Source organism: Carassius auratus, chromosome 5 (genome assembly GCF_003368295.1).
Source record: "Carassius auratus strain Wakin chromosome 5, ASM336829v1, whole genome shotgun sequence".
NCBI lineage: Eukaryota > Metazoa > Chordata > Actinopteri > Cypriniformes > Cyprinidae > Carassius > Carassius auratus.
The window spans coordinates 23,816,343-23,833,404 of record NC_039247.1 but is presented as its reverse complement, the minus strand read 5'-3'; the positions used below and the strand labels follow the sequence as shown (position 1 = coordinate 23,833,404).

General features: G+C 36.3%; 3 protein-coding genes across 4 annotated transcripts; 1 reads left to right on the top strand and 2 right to left on the bottom strand.

The window, feature by feature from the left end:
- Window positions 1-543: 543 nt before the first annotated feature.
- On the bottom strand, window positions 544-6,688 carry LOC113082091 (protein PRR14L-like). 2 transcript variants are annotated; one of them, XM_026253983.1, is made up of 8 exons: window positions 5,817-6,688; window positions 5,434-5,728; window positions 4,763-5,210; window positions 4,578-4,634; window positions 3,164-3,374; window positions 2,892-3,025; window positions 2,562-2,633; window positions 544-2,494 (listed from the first exon to the last, which is right to left on the bottom strand). In XM_026253983.1, exons 2-8 carry the CDS (start codon window positions 5,714-5,716, stop codon window positions 2,332-2,334), a joined length of 1,368 nt encoding a protein of 455 aa, XP_026109768.1. In that variant the 5' UTR covers window positions 5,717-5,728; window positions 5,817-6,688; the 3' UTR covers window positions 544-2,331. The 2 variants fall into 2 exon arrangements, with proteins under 2 accessions (XP_026109768.1, XP_026109769.1); XM_026253984.1 differs by having other exon boundaries at window positions 6,344-6,688.
- A 3,259-nt stretch (window positions 6,689-9,947) lies between these two features.
- LOC113082036 (heat shock protein beta-2-like) lies at window positions 9,948-13,810 on the bottom strand. The gene is made up of 3 exons (XM_026253959.1): window positions 13,675-13,810; window positions 12,460-12,650; window positions 9,948-10,806 (listed from the first exon to the last, which is right to left on the bottom strand). The coding sequence occupies exons 2-3, from the start codon at window positions 12,551-12,553 to the stop codon at window positions 10,394-10,396; spliced, it is 507 nt and encodes a 168-aa protein (XP_026109744.1). The 5' UTR covers window positions 12,554-12,650; window positions 13,675-13,810; the 3' UTR covers window positions 9,948-10,393.
- A 293-nt stretch (window positions 13,811-14,103) lies between these two features.
- On the top strand, window positions 14,104-16,707 carry LOC113082027 (alpha-crystallin B chain-like). The gene is made up of 3 exons (XM_026253945.1): window positions 14,104-14,468; window positions 15,088-15,210; window positions 15,409-16,707. The coding sequence occupies exons 1-3, from the start codon at window positions 14,286-14,288 to the stop codon at window positions 15,610-15,612; spliced, it is 510 nt and encodes a 169-aa protein (XP_026109730.1). The 5' UTR covers window positions 14,104-14,285; the 3' UTR covers window positions 15,613-16,707.
- The last annotated feature ends 355 nt before the right edge of the window (window positions 16,708-17,062 follow it).

Genomic DNA, 17,062 nt, shown 5'->3' with positions numbered 1-17,062 from the left:
ATTTAAAAATGTAATAATAATAATAAAAGTAACTAGTTAGATTAAAAGTATTTTAAAATGTATAGTACATACAAAAATGTAATCATTTTTGGAATCTGATTTCATAATCTAGATTAGGTAGCATATTAAATATTCAAAAAGCATGGTATGGTCGCATTACATTGGACAAAAATATATAACACAAAATAAATTAACCCAGAAAAACAAATACATAAGAACAAAAGGTATTACTGCGTTTTAGTTTTTGTTGTTTGTTTTTACAGTTTCAGAAACATCAACAAGACAGAGAGATTATAAAGAAAATAAATATTTTGTTTGATAAAGTTAAAATACATGTTTTTTCTTCATTTTATTGCTGATTATTTTTTTCATTTTTGTTGAATTTCTATTTTTTGTTAATTATTTTATATTAATATTGTCATTTTTAATATTCATCTTTTGAAAAAAGATAAATGCTTGTGATTTCGGTGCACCATCCAAGCATGACACTGACTCGTAGTTAACACAATTTTTTTATTCATAAAATATAAAGAAAATCACACTGATTGACAGCTCTCAAGCAATACTTAATGTTGATCCGTTGGTGAGCTCAAAGAGAAGCATAGCAGCAGCAGTTTCTGTAACACTGAAAGTGTAGTAAAAAAATAAAAACAGATCGAACAACTGGTTCCACCAACAGAGCGAAGTAAACACGTCAGCCTTTTATACATTCTAACAGTTCAAAGTGATTGAAAGAGACAATACATGTCTATAGGCTGCATTGTAAGCACATTTCTATCAATACTGGCACAGAGATGCTCCCGGGCAAACGTTGAGATTATTTGGGGGTCGAGTCCGATAACTGACTTTCAAAGTTATAGGTAAAAAAAACCAAGGTTAATTACAATTGTTAGTAAAAGCTTTCCATAAATAAAATAAATTACAAAAAGACAACACTCTACTATATCAAAACAAAAAATTTAACCTTGGTTTCGTCATCAAAATTTGATTAAGTTGTGGCAGTATTTCGCACAATGGAATGATAAAACTAAAACTAAAAATAAGTCTAATCTGGTCAGCTCTTCACTTTATTAGCTGCATATAACACCCAGTAAATATCAGATCAGAAATGTGGAAGGTGGATCTCACCAAACGCTTCACTAATGTCAACCAAATATTAAGCCAGCGAAAATTAACCATAGAGTCACAGCAAACATGTATTTCATATCTCAGCTCTGTTTTCGATAAATAAATGTAATTCAAACGTCAGTGACGAATAAAAGCAATATCACAGCTAACAGCTAAACTGCATTTCTGTCATTAATTCCTCACCCTCAGGTCAATCCAATTCTGCAAGACTAACTTTCTTCTGTAGAGCACTAAAGATGTTTTGAACAAAAACATTGGGTTCCATTACCTTTGGATATTTTTATCTTTTTGCATTCCGAAGAACAAAGTCATACAAGTTTGGAACGACGAAGTGTGAATAAATGATTAATTTTACTCCGAGTGATTTTCAAACCAATGTCAATGACAGGCTGAGGCTAAGCCCGTTTCAAAACTAGCTAATTCATGACCACCCTGCAAGAACAACAAATGCAGAAACACAAAGTCATATTTCTATGGTGAAATGCATTATTTTAGAACATCTCTCAAGAACATAGTGATGAAACACTGTACCTTAAAATATAGATTTAAAAAAATCTCAAACGAACTAGTTTTTCGTTTTCTTGTATTTGGCAGCAAATCCCTCAGCATTTTCATTTAGAAAGAATTTCAGATGTCATTAGTAGTAAAGGATGAACATCATCTCGTTTTTAAGAGACCTTGAAGGGCTTAAACCAAACAATCAAACATTATTCCTCTTTTTTTTTTTTGCCAGAAAATGACAGTTAAGAACGTGTTGGTATAAGCAACAATTGTGAAAGTGCAAGAGAAGCAAAACTATGCCACATTGTGAGGATACAGAAAGTGCTCAGGTAAAATTTCACTATAATGTGCTTATATCATATACACACACACACACACTCATTCATTCCTCAGGTGTTTTGGGTCAGTTCACGACATACTTTAAGTTTAAAGTGTAAATGCTACCAGAAAGTGTTCTTTCCCTCTATTGCTAAACGCTCTTTGAACAACGATGCCTGAACTATCTTGAATTCTTTCCTTGTGCAGGCAAAAAATATTAAAACCAACATTTTTGATAACGGAACAATTGTTATAAAGATTTGTGAAAAACTGAGCTTAAACCTCCAGGCCTTGGCGAGAGAAGTAGTCTTCCAGCTCTGTGAGCTTCTCGATTAGTAATTCCTCAAGGTCAGCGTCGTCCTGTCGACCCCTACGAGCCCGTCCTCATGGACCCTTCACACGCAGTGGACCCAGGTTAGTTTTAGCCTTGCGCTTCCGAGGCAGTGTGAAATCTGGGAAGTCTAGAACCCGCTTTCGTTTCTGATGACCAATGCATACCAAAGAGCCCTTCTTCTCTTTCGGTTCTTCGAATATCGTCTCCAGGCTTCTGCATAAGTGAAAATCAGCATCAGAGAATGACTTCCAGAATAACACAAAGAGTTGCAAAAACAAACCTGTTAGGGGTCGGAGACTTGTAATTCTTGTTGGTATAAATCTCCTCCAAACTGAATTCCTTTTTCTTCAGCCTTGCGGGACACAAAACATTTTAAAGATGGACATATTTATACATTTTAACCAATATTGTAAGTATCACAAGCAAATTTAATTTAGCCATTAAGTTTCTAAAGACCAGTTTGGCATTCGCTTCTTTTATTGTGACAAATGATGGTTCCTCTGAATAATTATATATATAAATATAAAAATTCTAGCACATAGTCTAATATTAACATATCAGCCAGTTCTAATCAGATCAGTCAACATTTATTGGAAAGACTAAAGCAGACCTCTTTGGTTTGGGGAGTCCCATTGGAGTAAGGTTGTTAACTGGTTTGGGAACCGTCTTACGAATACGAATTTGGGAGACCCTTTTGGAACGTTGACCTCCTTGAGCTTCAGAATTAGTGTCGTAGAGTTCCACCTGCAAGAAAGATCCAGCCTTGAGGAAACTGGAATGTGAAATCTTTCATGTCTAAAAAAAAACAAAATATTTTGGCCAGCTTCCGTTCTTCCTTCTTTCAGTGTTTGTTCAAATGCTTCAAGAGAAGCTCAATAATACCTGGTTCATTTCTGTTGACGCTGCCCGACTGTGTACACCAGGGTGTTTGACATTTGCACTGGCAAAAGCAAAACTAGGCACAGATTCGGTGGCGGATTCATCCAATCGCATAGACTTGGGGCTGATGCTGTGCCAAGAAGAGTGATCCAGACTCCTTTGTGATGTGAAACTAATTTTTGACAGATGACACACTGATGAAGATGTGGCTTTCCTACACACAGTGAAAGAAGCAAGCATTATAGAGAATACCATCAGTCAACATCTACACGATTTAATGATCAGCTTAGAAGTGCAGCTTAGAATATCGGTGTCAAACTGTAAAACTGGATTGGCTTCATGCTTCAAATCTGACAACAATCATGACAGAATGTCTAAAAAGACATTATATTTTATTATGTAGATTAATAGTAATTTCTGCGCCACTAGCAGCACGAAACTGAATGGAAAACTAGATTTTGTTTACATTTTACAATGCAATGCTTTGATACGAATAATGTATTTTCCATATTAATAAAGTTTTAAAGTAACCAGTCATGTTAGCAATACACAACGAGCGATGATTGACACCTCTGGTATTGACTGTGTTTTGCTCAAAAATGTGGTTTTATTTGGTTTCCAATATGATTTTGCATGACTTTAACAGCCATAATTAAAGAGACATTGGATAATTTACCTAAGGAAAAAATAAAGAAAAATAACAAAGGAAGCGGTTGCAGAGAGTGAGCCCACCTGCAAGCTCTTCAGATTGACTGTGATTTGTGATCGATTTTCATTTGCGAAAGGTCACTAGAAATCTTACAGCATCTGGTTAGTCAGTGTCCTGTGTGCCTTCCAGGGTGTTGCTATGCAGTTAGCGTGTTGTGGGTGGTTTCTTATTGGCCTATCCCAAAAGAATCCACCCTCAGATCTCTGTGATATCTCTGTTTGTAGATTTGGATTGGTCACTTCTTCTACAAGCTTGATTTTTTAATACCTGAAAATTGCACATTCAGTCGCTTTTAGAAAAGTAACAGCACACACCAAGCTGCACAAGCTTCTCATTCACGTATGTAGCAAAAATGCACTGAGGTTTGACATCTGTAAATGTAGCTGAATTAATAATAGTGATGTTTGCATTGCAAACACATGATACCCACCCACAGATGCCACAAAATGAGTTTCAAGGAAAAAAAGATTGAAACATTTACATTTAGCAGACATTTTACAGTGCATTCAGGCTATCCTTTTTTTTATCTTTTACCATTATGTGTGTTCCCTGGGAATAGGTTAATAACGATTTTCAGCAATTCTGTTTTGTGTTGCTAACTGCACTTAAATGATGCACTTCACCTACAAACTGAACCATAGCTGCTTTTTTTTTTTCAATGAACAGATCAGCTAAATTGTGAGAGATGCAGGGGGATATGATGCCCACCGTGCTGAAGCTCTTTTTCTGCTGGGTGTAGCTTCTTGACTGGATCGGCGTATATAGCTATCGGTCAAAACACATCAAAATGAGTTGAATTGTAAGTGCAAGCAGTAGGCAGGTAAAAACTGGCATTCACCTCTGATTATGTAAATCAAATTTCCTTGCAATTAAAACATGCAGCTTTAACTCACTGGTGATCGTTGTCTACGCCAGGTGGAGCAGTGAAGTCAACCAGAGGTCGAAAAGGATGATACTTGCACATTTCCAAAATCCGACTCACAACCGTATGGATACTAGGACGTGTCAACTGCATAATATGAAAGCTGATCCGCCTGTGTCGAAACCACAGTCTGAAGGAAGCTGGAGAAGATATAGCCAGAACGATACTAACACCTGCCCCAGAGAAGCTCCCTTTGCTTAAAGTGGACAAAGGCGAAGTGGTGGGGTGAAAAAGTTGAGATAAGCTAGGACAACATGCAGAGTCTTTATCCAGGTTGATAGGTAAAGCATCTGAAGGACAAGCTTGTGTAACAGTCAATCGAGAAGAGACAGGAACTATCAAGTCCTCAAGAATCTGCTGCCAATGTTTGGATATCCCTCCCGTCTGCTCAAAGTTGGAGAAGCCCTTTCTTTGTCCTTCTTTAAGAGCGGGAAATACAGGAAAGGGATGTTTCTTTCCACCACAGTGTTTGAGTATGGATCTATGGAAATTAACTGTTGAACTTTTACATTTTTATAGCATTTAAAAACTAAATATGAACATAGCGTTTCTTCCCAGGTATCAAGGGGAAATATGATTTGCTTTTGTAAAAACAAACTTGGGGTGAAAACTGCAGATTTGATCATATAAATTCAACATTACCCTGCAGAGTACACATGTGCATGGGAGTCGAATTAGGACCGACTCCAAATGTCATCAGTCTCGGAGCTCCTTCATTCTTTAGATGAACTCCCTTCACACCTTTCCCAAAGTCTGAGGACCGTGTTCTGTCACCAGATTCAATCTCGTTCCTGCTGGTTTCTCTGCATCCGACGGCCAGCTGCTCCCGATACAGCAAAGACTGAGCAGCACGATGGCACGGACCAGCCGCAGACGCAGGCAACTGCTCTGTCCCTTTCTGCTCAACCGGAGGATTGGACAACATCTTTTATAGGGACTGATGGAACAGAATACATCAAATACGTAACCGATTAAGTCATAATGTTAAAATGAATATTAGTCTTTTGCCTATTCTTTGGTCTTACCTTATAAGAGCAGTATTTTATATATTGTTCCATAGCATTTACAGAATGTAAGGTCTCCGAAAGTATTACCATGGCTGATTTAGAATATTTATAGTATAGAATTTGTATATTTATTTATGTGCTATGTTATTTACATGAAACTACAATACAACAAAGGCTAATATTGCATTGTAATTATTTTGTAACATGGTACTGAAAAATTATATTCATATACCATGGTATTCATGTACAATTCCAAGAAACGCACAATAATAACGTGGTACAAAATTGTACTTAACTGTCTAACGTTACACGTCCTCATACATTTACCTTTATACACATAAATAGTAATGTATTGTAAGGAATAATAGCATGAATTAAACTCAGCATTTTTTGTTGCATATAATTCAATAAAGAAATTATTATAATGACTTCAAGACTGTTTTTTCTCATGCATACTGATTTCACTGCTAGTGCATGTGAGGCTTTCGAAGGCCACCGGGACGACGGCAATTAAATCAAGTCAGACATGTTTCATAAAGCAGTACCTTTATCGAGTTCACGTTTACAACTGTCAGTCCCCGCTAAAAAAAAAAAAAAAAACCTCTCCGACGGCGAGAGTGTGCTGTTATATGACTAACGTTAATACTGTCCGAGCCATCCTCATGATGCACACAGGTCGGATGTGATTACTTTAAGCCAGTAAAAGTCATTTCCAGCGACCCTTCAGAAACAGATTCAGACTGCTGGACAGATTTCCAGCGCACACTAACCACGCGTGTAATTACGGCAGCTACATAATTAACTTTATCACAAAATTAACACATTCAGCGCTAACAAAACTACCAAACTTCGGAATATTTGCTACTGACTGACTGGTAGTGACGACTTCCGTCTTGCGCGTTGCCATTGGCAACTGCACGAGCTTTGATTTTTATTTGAAAAACATATTTTATTACGCCGAACCTACAGCGTACCATTTTATCTGATGCTTACAGTGGTATAGTAGTCAGAATAATCACTAAGATATTTGTTGGTAAAAAAAGTAATAAAATTAAAATTTTAATTCCAGAAAGAAGTTTATATATGTATGTATATATATATATATATATATATATATATATATATATATATATATATATATATATACACACACACACACACACACACACACACACACACACACACACACACGCGCAGGATGTTTGCAAATATATTTGTTAATCATTTATCGTTTTAAAATAAATTATTATAGGGCCTTCGCCGATAGAAAACGCAGAATGATGATGAGCTATTCATGAAACATTGTTAAATATAGCATGATAAATCATCTTTATTAGTAGTACACTGGTGACAAGAGTAAGTGGAGAGTGGCTTTTTGGAGAAAATAAGTAGCCAATCGTTTTCTTCCTCACAGGTTTTTCTTATACTTTTACAAAATCCGTGTTCTGTTCTTATGTCCAGCAGAGGGCAAACATTCACATTTAATGAGACAGTATATTTCAAATGCCTTTCAAAGCCAATTCTGCTTCATATTTTTACAACATAGATTACATATAGCCATACCCTAACTGACCATTAAAATATAATTTTCTTCTAGATTTTGGAATACAATCTGAGCAGCTCTAAATGCCGTCTGTGTGAGTGACATATTGTTTCTTAGACACTGCAATAAAACCTAATAAATTACATTATAACCGTACTGAAGGGCGTGTCTATATTCTATAAAGATAAAAAATATAATCAATGATGTAATGTGTACAAAGAAGTTGGAATGTCATTCATAAGCATGGTCCAATAAGTTGGTAGACACCATAATGGTGCATTTGAGACCATTTGGATCTCAAGACAATAAAAAATAACCACTGGAACTCCGCTGGAAGTCAGGACAGACTGATAAACCCCGACATGTTGTCTTGTCTAAGATGGCAACGGCTTACTGAAACTGTATTTGTTCACGCCATAACTGCCCGCTTCGAGTGGACATTCTTCTTGTGGGAAACGCTTGTAGGTCTCTGTAGTTCTCCAGGTGGGATGAATAGATCTGCAGCTTCAGCTGACGTCTGTGTATTCACAGTGGTTTTAAAGTCTATGGTTGCATACTCGGTGTTGTTGTAGTCTGCAGGCTGTTTCAGTTTTCCTCTGCTGACTGTATTTTCAGACTGTAGGACTCGAATCTCTGCGTAGTGTAAACCATCTTCATTCTGCTTCCGCTTTTTATTCACCTGGGCGTACTGTGGTTCGGCCGACACTAGGTCATGCACATGAGGATCAACACGGGCCTGCTGTGAAAAAAAGTTGTCATTTACAAATATTTACATAAAGGTTTATTAGTGACCTGTTAAACCAACACACCTGATGAGAAGGAACCACAGGTGGACCTGCTGTGAAGACATAGCAACCAATATTACAACAACTGGATAATCAAGTAAACATTGTTCTGATAATCAAAGTCCTTAATATATTATCTCATAAATGGAGCTGAGCATTTTTGTTTTGTTTTGTTAGGTTACCTCTTCTTTTTGTCCTTTTTTGTGAAAGTTTTCTTGGATTTATTCCCCATCTAAGAAGCAACAAATAAACAAACGTTCAATTTGAATATAAATTCAGTTTATCTGTTCTGTAGTGTAGTTCCTTAAATGAAGTTGATCATTGATAGACATATCCTTTGTGAAAAAGAACTGCACGTTACTGTATTGAATGTACTCTTACAGTGCAATTCACATCTTAAAGTATATATTTTGTAATAAAATATGAATGAAATAAAAGGCAATTTGAATGTATTTAAAGAGAGTATACTTTCATGACACACCTACACTTTTAAAAAGTGAATTTTTATGACTTTAAAGTATTTTAAATGACTATGTTTTAATACATTTGTCATGCTTTAAGTACACTTATTTTGATTTGACTTACATGCAACTTGCATGTGGCATACTTGATTATTTTAACTGGGTTATTTGATTTTACATTTAAAGTTACTAAACTACAACTTCATCATTTCAAATGTGTAATTGTATGTATATACATTTTAGTTTACCATAAATGTTCTCCAGTACATTCGGCAGACTTTAACCATATTTCAAAGACAAATGACGTAATTATGATATTACATATAAAGATACTTTTAAAGTATTATTATGTAAAGTAAAGTCTACTTTTTTATAAGGGTTAAGAGGAAGTATCTTTCACTACTCTTTTATCCTGTTAAATGCTAATACAATAGATTTTTCTCTTTTCTGAACAATGCAAAATGTTATGAACACCTTCTTGTATCTGGTTTGGCTTTTCTTGCCTCTAACAAATTTAACAGCATTGTTAATTTTTTTAAACGATCAAATTTGAACAGACAGAGGATCATTGTTTCTCAAAGCAAGGATTACTTAAAAGGTCATGTTTATGTTAAATAGTGAATAGCACAGCATCTACTAACACGAATTAATCTTTCCTCCCGATCAAAGATCCTACTGCTATAGAATGAGCTCATGTCATAGAAACCTGTCGCATTTGTATAGATAAACACTGTAAACCGTGCCCAGTGTGTTTAAAACAATTCAAACATTCAAATGTTTGGCTACTCACTTATCCAATGTTTTGGTTGCACTGCTCCCCATGACAGAGATCGTGCAAAGTTAGCTTAGAGTTGTTCAGTTGCTCATTTTCCTTGTTTCTCTGTAACTGGAGTCCTGCAGGTGTAGCTCTTACAGAAAGCTACCTTTGTACCTGGAACTGCAACGCCCCTATCGTTGAGGCTGACCTTGAGGTCGTGAATGTTTGACAATGTCTTTAATGTTGTATATCTCTGCAGTCATTCGTTCATGAACAGAATGATACTGGTTAGGAAAGAGATCCATGTCCCCGTGTTTACACTGAGAACTCTCTTCGTTTACAGCCGACTATCTGTATAGTATTGAACAGCTGTATTGTAATAACCGCATATGTGAATATAAACAGGTAAAAAATAGAAACCTTTTAAAATGGCATATTATGTATTTTTTAGAAAATCCTTGATTAATGCTGAAGTGTGTCAATTTCCTAGGAAGTAAACCATTTCCAGAAAACTGTAAAGACTCTGTGATGCTTTTAAAACTTTGCTTTGCATGTTTGAGCATCCCAACTAGCCTAAAGTCTGAAAGAAATGGAAATTCACTATTTTCGAAATACATTTTATTAATGAGATTTTTAAGCTCATCATTTTTTATCAAAATGTCATATCTTCCAGTGAAACAACATTCTTCTCTTTGGTGATGTATGCTGGAGCTTGCTTAAAACCCATCACTTTTATTTATTTTTTTATTTTACAATCGACTGCAAACTCTCATTCAGATCTGCAACCACTGGATAGATTCGAGTCTGTTTTACTCGACCCAGAAGGAACCTGTAAACTTTATCTGCAATAATTTCAGTTGGGAATCTGCAGAATTCTGTGGAATGCATTTTAACAAACTGTGAGAGAACAGAAGTGAGAGAATGTCGAATGATTTAAAATATCCTAAATATTTAATAGATGAGCAGCGAGTGCTAAGCATTATAACTCGGTAGACTTTTCTAGAGTTCTGCGGGATTCCATGTGGGCCTGCTTACATCAGTCCACTCTATTAGCTTTCGCTTTCCTTCTTGTCCACTTTAATCTTGAGCTGGTTGATTTTAGGCTCCAGGTCCTCCGTTTTTCTCGGTGCCTGGATGCACAGTATCCCGTCATGTGAGAGAGACACCTGCACCAGCAACGGATCCACACCCATCGGTAAGATGTAGGTGCGGGTAAACTCCCGACTCACAAAGCCGTGCTGGTCCATTCTCTGAGCGTGCCGCCCCGTCACCTCCAGCAGGTTGTCGACTGTTCGCACACTGATCTCATCTGGTGTGAACTGGCACACATCTAACAAAACTCGATACCAATCATCTTCGCTTTCTATCTGAGAGAAGCCCCGCTCAAGCTGCTTGTTGATTCGGGGACGAATGTAGTAACCGTGGTACAGGACAGGGGCCAAAAGGTCCTTGGGACTCAGAGCTGAGGGGGTGAGAAGGGAAACAAAGACATCATGATCTCAGTTAATCATACTCTCACAGTGTGTACAATGACAAGTGGAAACAACACAATATGAACATATTTTTTGATTATGCTACATTCCATTCAACTTGTTACTGTATATCAGAATTTCCTCCTTCCTGTTCGGAAAAGTGTAAGTGAATACCAACTAATGTCGGACTTTGACATGTGCTGTAACAATCATGTCAAAATGTATAGTATATTTTCCTTCCACCCTAAAGCATCTTGATATTTTATCTATTTATTTAGTTAGTTTCAGGGTTATTGTACCACATTCTTAACTAGCCTAAATTTTTTTAAAGTAGGCTATATCACATTTTAAGAGACTTTTGACCTCATGATATCATGTGATGTTTTGTTTGTTTGTTTTTGCACTACATTACTCTTTTCTTTTCAAAGTTTTATTAAAATAGCCCTATTTTTCTAAGAAATAATAAATCAGATATAATTAGTAATTAATAGTAAATAAATTATGATGATTTATTAGTATTAATAAATAAATAATATTACTATAAATGTTTTTTTTTTTCTTCGTTGTTATATTAGGACAGTTTTTACTTTATAGGAATAAAAATGTACAAATAAATACAAAATATAATTTTTCTTTGTCTACATTTTGCTGAATGGTATAAATGACTTGGCGGACACATTTATTTTATTTTATTTTTATTTTGTTAAAAAAATACATGTACTTTTTATGCATCTTGAGAACTGTATTATAGCAACATTATGTAACTTTTTCTGTGTTCAATATTTTCTAAAAGTATATAATGATCGAGTACATCATACATTCATCTACCAAACCGCGTTTTTATCTTATCCCTAATCACTACGGTGCATTTATAATAAGTGATTATTTTTGGACTATGAAGCATGTTAAGCTCGTCACCGCTGCGGAGTAACACAAACCGTCGTGAATCGCTGTAGACATAAACTTGTAGAAGTAGCTCCGGTTAGAATGTTCTTCCGCGGGATGCGTGCAGTTCTGTTTATTAACTGCTAGAGCGCCACAATTTCTGCCTACATAGTGTTGCTTTAAAAATGCAACGCTCTTTCCTTTAAATTTTGGGAATGTCTTCTAGAAGACACAGGAAATGTGTATGTCAAGTCTATTTACAATTCATGATGCCAGCTACAGATCAAGACTCAGGTTCCACTTACAGTTTCTATTTTAATCTTGTCACACGTGGCATCATTACACTCTTCTGTAGCAGAGTGTGGGGTGTCTCCAAACCTGCTGCTAATGTGTTTGAAAAGATCAGCTCATAATCAGTCATGTAGGGGACAACAGGTTATTTTGGTCAGGTCATGTGTGGAATTCTAAATATAAGTTGTTACTGAGGTGTCACATTTCATTGTGAAGTGAACACTGTCATAGTACAAGTGCCAAAATGGATGTACAGAACATTATATGTTTATTAGCTAGACTGACCCTCATTTCTGACAATCAAAATGACTTGTTTGTACTAAAATCTAAAGTGATTCAAAGTTGTTTCAAAGTCACTGAGACATAGCATGACAGCCAGCAATATAAAAATACAAGAAATACACAGGATGTTTTGCCTTAAAATGTTGTCTATTTCTATCAGTTCTCAAAACTCAAATCTGACTTACCTTCTGCAAAGTTCTGATCATAGATTCGAGGGGGAGAACACATCTCGTAATCCATACTCATTGGGTAGGCATGAGGAACGGTGCGGTCAGACATTTCCACCTCTGTAGCTTGTCGACAAGACAACTGGAGAATTTACTGGATTGACAGACCTCAATTAAATTAATTTCGGAGTGTGAGAGGAGCAGGAAGGCTGGAAAGGGAGAGGGGCAGAAAGAACAGCAGGGGAAAGGAGAAGAGAGAGATTGCGCACTTGAGACAGGAGGGTGATAAATGGTGCTACAAATAGCTTGTAGTAAACACAGTGGAGCTGCATCGCCCATGGGTGGATATAAACACAGATGCAGGGTGAATGGATTTAGTGATAGATTTAATAAGCAAAACAGTCTAATAGTTGATCTAAGGCTCAAGGTTGTAGAAAAAAAAAGATTGTTAAAGTTTGGAATAGGCCTTAAAATAAAACATTATTTTCATATTGTATTATTTTTTTCATTGCATTAAATATTTCACATTTTTATATTGCATTCAGTCAAAAAAATCAAAATACTGAGAAAATCGCCTTTGAAGTTGTCCAAATGAATTCTTAGCAATGCATATTACAAATCAAACAATACGTTTTGATATATTTACAGTAGGAATTGTAAACAATATCTTCATTGAACCTGATCTTTTCTTAATATCCTAATGATTTTTGGTATAAAAGAAAAAATTATAATTTTGACCCATGCAATGTTTTTTGCTGATTGCTAAAAATATACCCCAGCGACTGAAGACTGGTTTAGTGGTCCCGGGTCACATACTAGAATGATTTCTGTTGGAATATGACACTAAGGACTGAAGTAATGACTGCTGAAAATTCAGCTTTACCATCACAGGAAACAATGACATTTTAAAATATATCGCAATTGAAAATATGTATTTTTAAACCGTAATCATATTTCACAATATTACTCTTTTTTTACGGTATTATTTATCAAGCAAATGCTTGGTGAGCATGAGAGACTTTCCAAAAAAAACAAAGAAAAAAAAACAATGTTAGTCTAAATCCAATAATGTTATCAAGTCCAGTATCGTTTTTTATTCTTGCTGACTAAAATAATAGTAAATCCACATAACTGAAATGGCACAAAGTCCACAAAATGGTCAGGTGAAACAAAAATAAAATACAGAATTCCAGAACCATCTTTTGCCTGTGTTAAGCGGTTGAGACTGCTTACCCCTCCAAAATGAGGATGTCCCACCAGCGTGCCAGCTCGAGTAAGCCTCGTACACTCTGCCCAGCCGAGGACTTGTTCATGGGGATTGACTTTGTATGGTGTTTAGCCTCAGCCACAGTCATTGTCAGATTCTGTAAAGACTAAACCTCCGAAGGGGCTCAGAACCTAAATACACACGGGCACATCACCTCGTGGGCATCCTAATCTTTGCCGGAACCAAATGAGCTGGACGCACTGGAATGCAGAGCAACTACTGACTTCCCTCAACATTGGCAGGTTCACCGAGCCACACACTGCAGTGAACACAAGGGACCACCATCAGCACTATCGGGGGCTTGCACTGTAATCCAGTTGGTATCTGAGTGAATTGAAATCTGATCAGCTCTTTGGATAAATACAGAGAGTGATGTTTGGAAGAGGGGACAGGGTAGCAAGTAGAGGACAGTGGGAGGGCTGAAGTGAAAGAGGCAAAGCAGGCAAACAGTTTACATCATTATTCCAGAAAGATCCATCGCTGGCTCGTGTGCCAGGGGCCGTCGGTGCTGCTCTATTTAAGTGCGCAGGCAGAAGAGGCAGCAGTTTTCTGAGTGCTGCTAAAGCCCAGACACAAAATGGACATCGCCATCCAGCATCCCTGGTTCCGTCGCTCCTTCTGGCCATCCCTCTTTCCCAGCCGGATCTTTGACCAGCACTTTGGGGACCCCATCTCTGAGGCCGAAATGATCCCCTCTCTGTACTACCCACGACCTTCCTTTTTCCGCTGGCCAAGCTGGGTGGACAACAGCCTTTCTGAGGTGAGCTCAAAAGTTCACGAAGTTTTCAGTGACGTTTTTGAGCATTGTGGTCATATTTCACTTTAAAATCAAAAGAGAAATAAATATTTTTGCAAGTGAAGAAAGTGAAGCGTATTTAAAGAGTTCAGATGCAAAAGCCTCTGAGTGCTATCTGAAATATTCTTGTAAAATGTATATTTTTATCAGGCTCCTGTGTTTAGGTTGAGTCATTTTACTTTAATGGCAAAGTATAGGTCCTGAATGTAAATATATAGGAGCCTAATGAAAAATGATCATTTTAGATGCAAATTTCAGATGGTCTGAATTCTTAAATTTGTAGATCTCTTATGATTTTTTCATCGTGACAACAGAATATTGTAATGTGCATTTTTTTTATACTCTAATATAAAATAGATAATAATAGAAATTATAAATTATTATTATTATTAGTTAATAATTATAATTATTTATATAATTATGACTATATAATATAGTGATGACATTTTGTCTGCAGGTTAATACTGTCACAGTAGAAAAATATCTACTCTAAAATTTTTCTTTTAAATTTGAAGTATTATTATTTTTTTTTTACTAATTGTTAAATTGTTAATAATTTATGTCATCAATTATGTTTTCTTAGATGAAAATGGAAAAGGACCGTTTCTCCCTAAACCTGGATGTCAAACACTTCAAACCAGAGGAGCTGTCGGTGAAAATCAATGGAGATTTCATTGAAATTCACGCTAAACACGAGGATCGACAGGTACAGTAGAAACTCACAGTGCATAAACACTCAACACTGCAACCTAATACCTCCCCAAACCTTTGCGTGTGACTGGCGTTACTGTTTAAAATCCTCATGTCATCACCAAGAGCACTAATAAACACTGAGCTATAAGCAGAGTGAAAGATGGACCTTTCATTATCACCTGCTCATAACGAGGTTGTGCTTCCCTTGCAGGACGATCACGGTTTTATCTCGCGGGAGTTTCTAAGAAAATACCGTGTCCCTGCTGGTATGGATCCAGCCTCTGTCACGTCCTCCCTGTCTGCGGATGGGGTTTTAACCGTGACAGCCCCACGCAAACACACAGAGGGCCCGGAGCGCACCATTCCCATCACCCGTGAAGACAAGCCGGCCGTGGCTGGGTCTCAGAAGAAGTAAAGCTGCTAGACTGCTGTGTTTTAGATTCATGTCCTTGTCTTCTTCCTGTTACATTACAAGGGAATAACTTATTAGCTTTTCCTGACAGGCCAAAACTTATGCTGTCTTTGCTATGCAATCTTAACGATAAATGTTACCTAAACGGATTTCATAGAAATACACTTTTACAATAAAGCATTGTTTTCTGTTGATGCCACCAAACAAAGGGGCTTCTGTTTATCTTGCAGCTTGACAGCAAGACAAAGTATTTGAGTGTAGAAGTATTTTTCCCCACCATTTTTTTTATGACAAAGACAAACAGGCAAAAATGGGCCATTGTATTAAACTCAGCTGGATCAGATGGCAAATGATGCCGCAGTCTCTCATTATTAATGGTGTGATTTGTAGAGGAGTAAGCATAAGGTCCTATGAGTTAGCGTTACTTTAAACATTAACTAAACATGAGCAATATTTTCCTTACAGTATTTATTCATCTTTGTTAATGTTAGTTAATAAAAATACAACTGTTAATAATTTCATGTTAACTCTGGCACATTAAATAATATTAACAGATATTAATCTGTGTTAGTACATGTTGAAAAAAGCATTATACAAGATTAATAACTGCTTTGAAAGTTTTTTTTTGTTCACTGTTAGTTGATGTTAACTAATACTGGTAGGGATTATTGTGGTGTTGTTTATTCTCTGTATGTTAAATGATTTGTTTTGAGATGTCACAATGGCTTTAGTTTTCGGTATGGAAAGGTAAAGCTCATTTAATGATGGATCTGGGACCAGAGAAAAAGTCACAGGATTTAAATGTTTTGAGAAGATTTGTGTGCGTTGATCCAGGTTTGATTGGTTAATGACACTGCATTGCTTCACACTATATACTTTCACCACTGTTTTTACGTGATAATAGCAGGAGCAGGGCTTTAAAACCCAAGGTTGAAGATGGTTATGAACACAGCTTTAAACTGGAATGAAAGCTAATGTTAAGTCAGCATGATTAGCAGGTGCTACTCACATGGTGGTATGCTGCAGACAGCTGGTGTGTTACTGCAAAAAATGAAGGAGAAAGAATAAAAGCAAGTTTATTAATGCAAGATTTGAAAAGCATGGTGTATAGGTCAAATTTCTCCCATGAGATAATATTTGAATGTTATTTTTGAGATTGAGCCGAGGTGATTGTGCAGGTGAAAAAGTGCCAAGAATTCATATTGTTTACAGTCACTGAGACTATTTGGTATTTTAGCAATGGCTCACTTATTCAACAATAGTAAAGCTGCTTATATCAAACTTTTATCATTTTTTTTATGGAAAAGTAAGAATCTGATAAAGTTGTAGGAAAAATAACTACATACTTATTTCCTTATATTTATATTAAACCAAACTATTGCATTAACCTAACGAGGAGGTATAAATGAGAAGGAATACTGTTCACTGAAAACCTCATTAGCTTTCCTATGCT

Coding starts and splice junctions, on each gene's coding strand:
- LOC113082091 (XM_026253983.1), bottom strand. CDS start 5,716: ATGTTGTCCAATCCTCCGGTTGAGCAGAAAGGGACAGAGCAGTTGCCT. Junction 3,026..3,163: donor CGTCAACAGAAATGAACCAG/GTATTATTGAGC, acceptor TCTTTCTTGCAG/GTGGAACTCTACGACACTAA. Junction 2,495..2,561: donor AAGTCTCCGACCCCTAACAG/GTTTGTTTTTGC, acceptor TCACTTATGCAG/AAGCCTGGAGACGATATTCG.
- LOC113082036 (XM_026253959.1), bottom strand. CDS start 12,553: ATGTCTGACCGCACCGTTCCTCATGCCTACCCAATGAGTATGGATTAC. Junction 10,807..12,459: donor TGATCAGAACTTTGCAGAAG/GTAAGTCAGATT, acceptor TCACCCCCTCAG/CTCTGAGTCCCAAGGACCTT.
- LOC113082027 (XM_026253945.1), top strand. CDS start 14,286: ATGGACATCGCCATCCAGCATCCCTGGTTCCGTCGCTCCTTCTGGCCA. Junction 14,469..15,087: donor TGGACAACAGCCTTTCTGAG/GTGAGCTCAAAA, acceptor ATGTTTTCTTAG/ATGAAAATGGAAAAGGACCG. Junction 15,211..15,408: donor CTAAACACGAGGATCGACAG/GTACAGTAGAAA, acceptor CTTCCCTTGCAG/GACGATCACGGTTTTATCTC.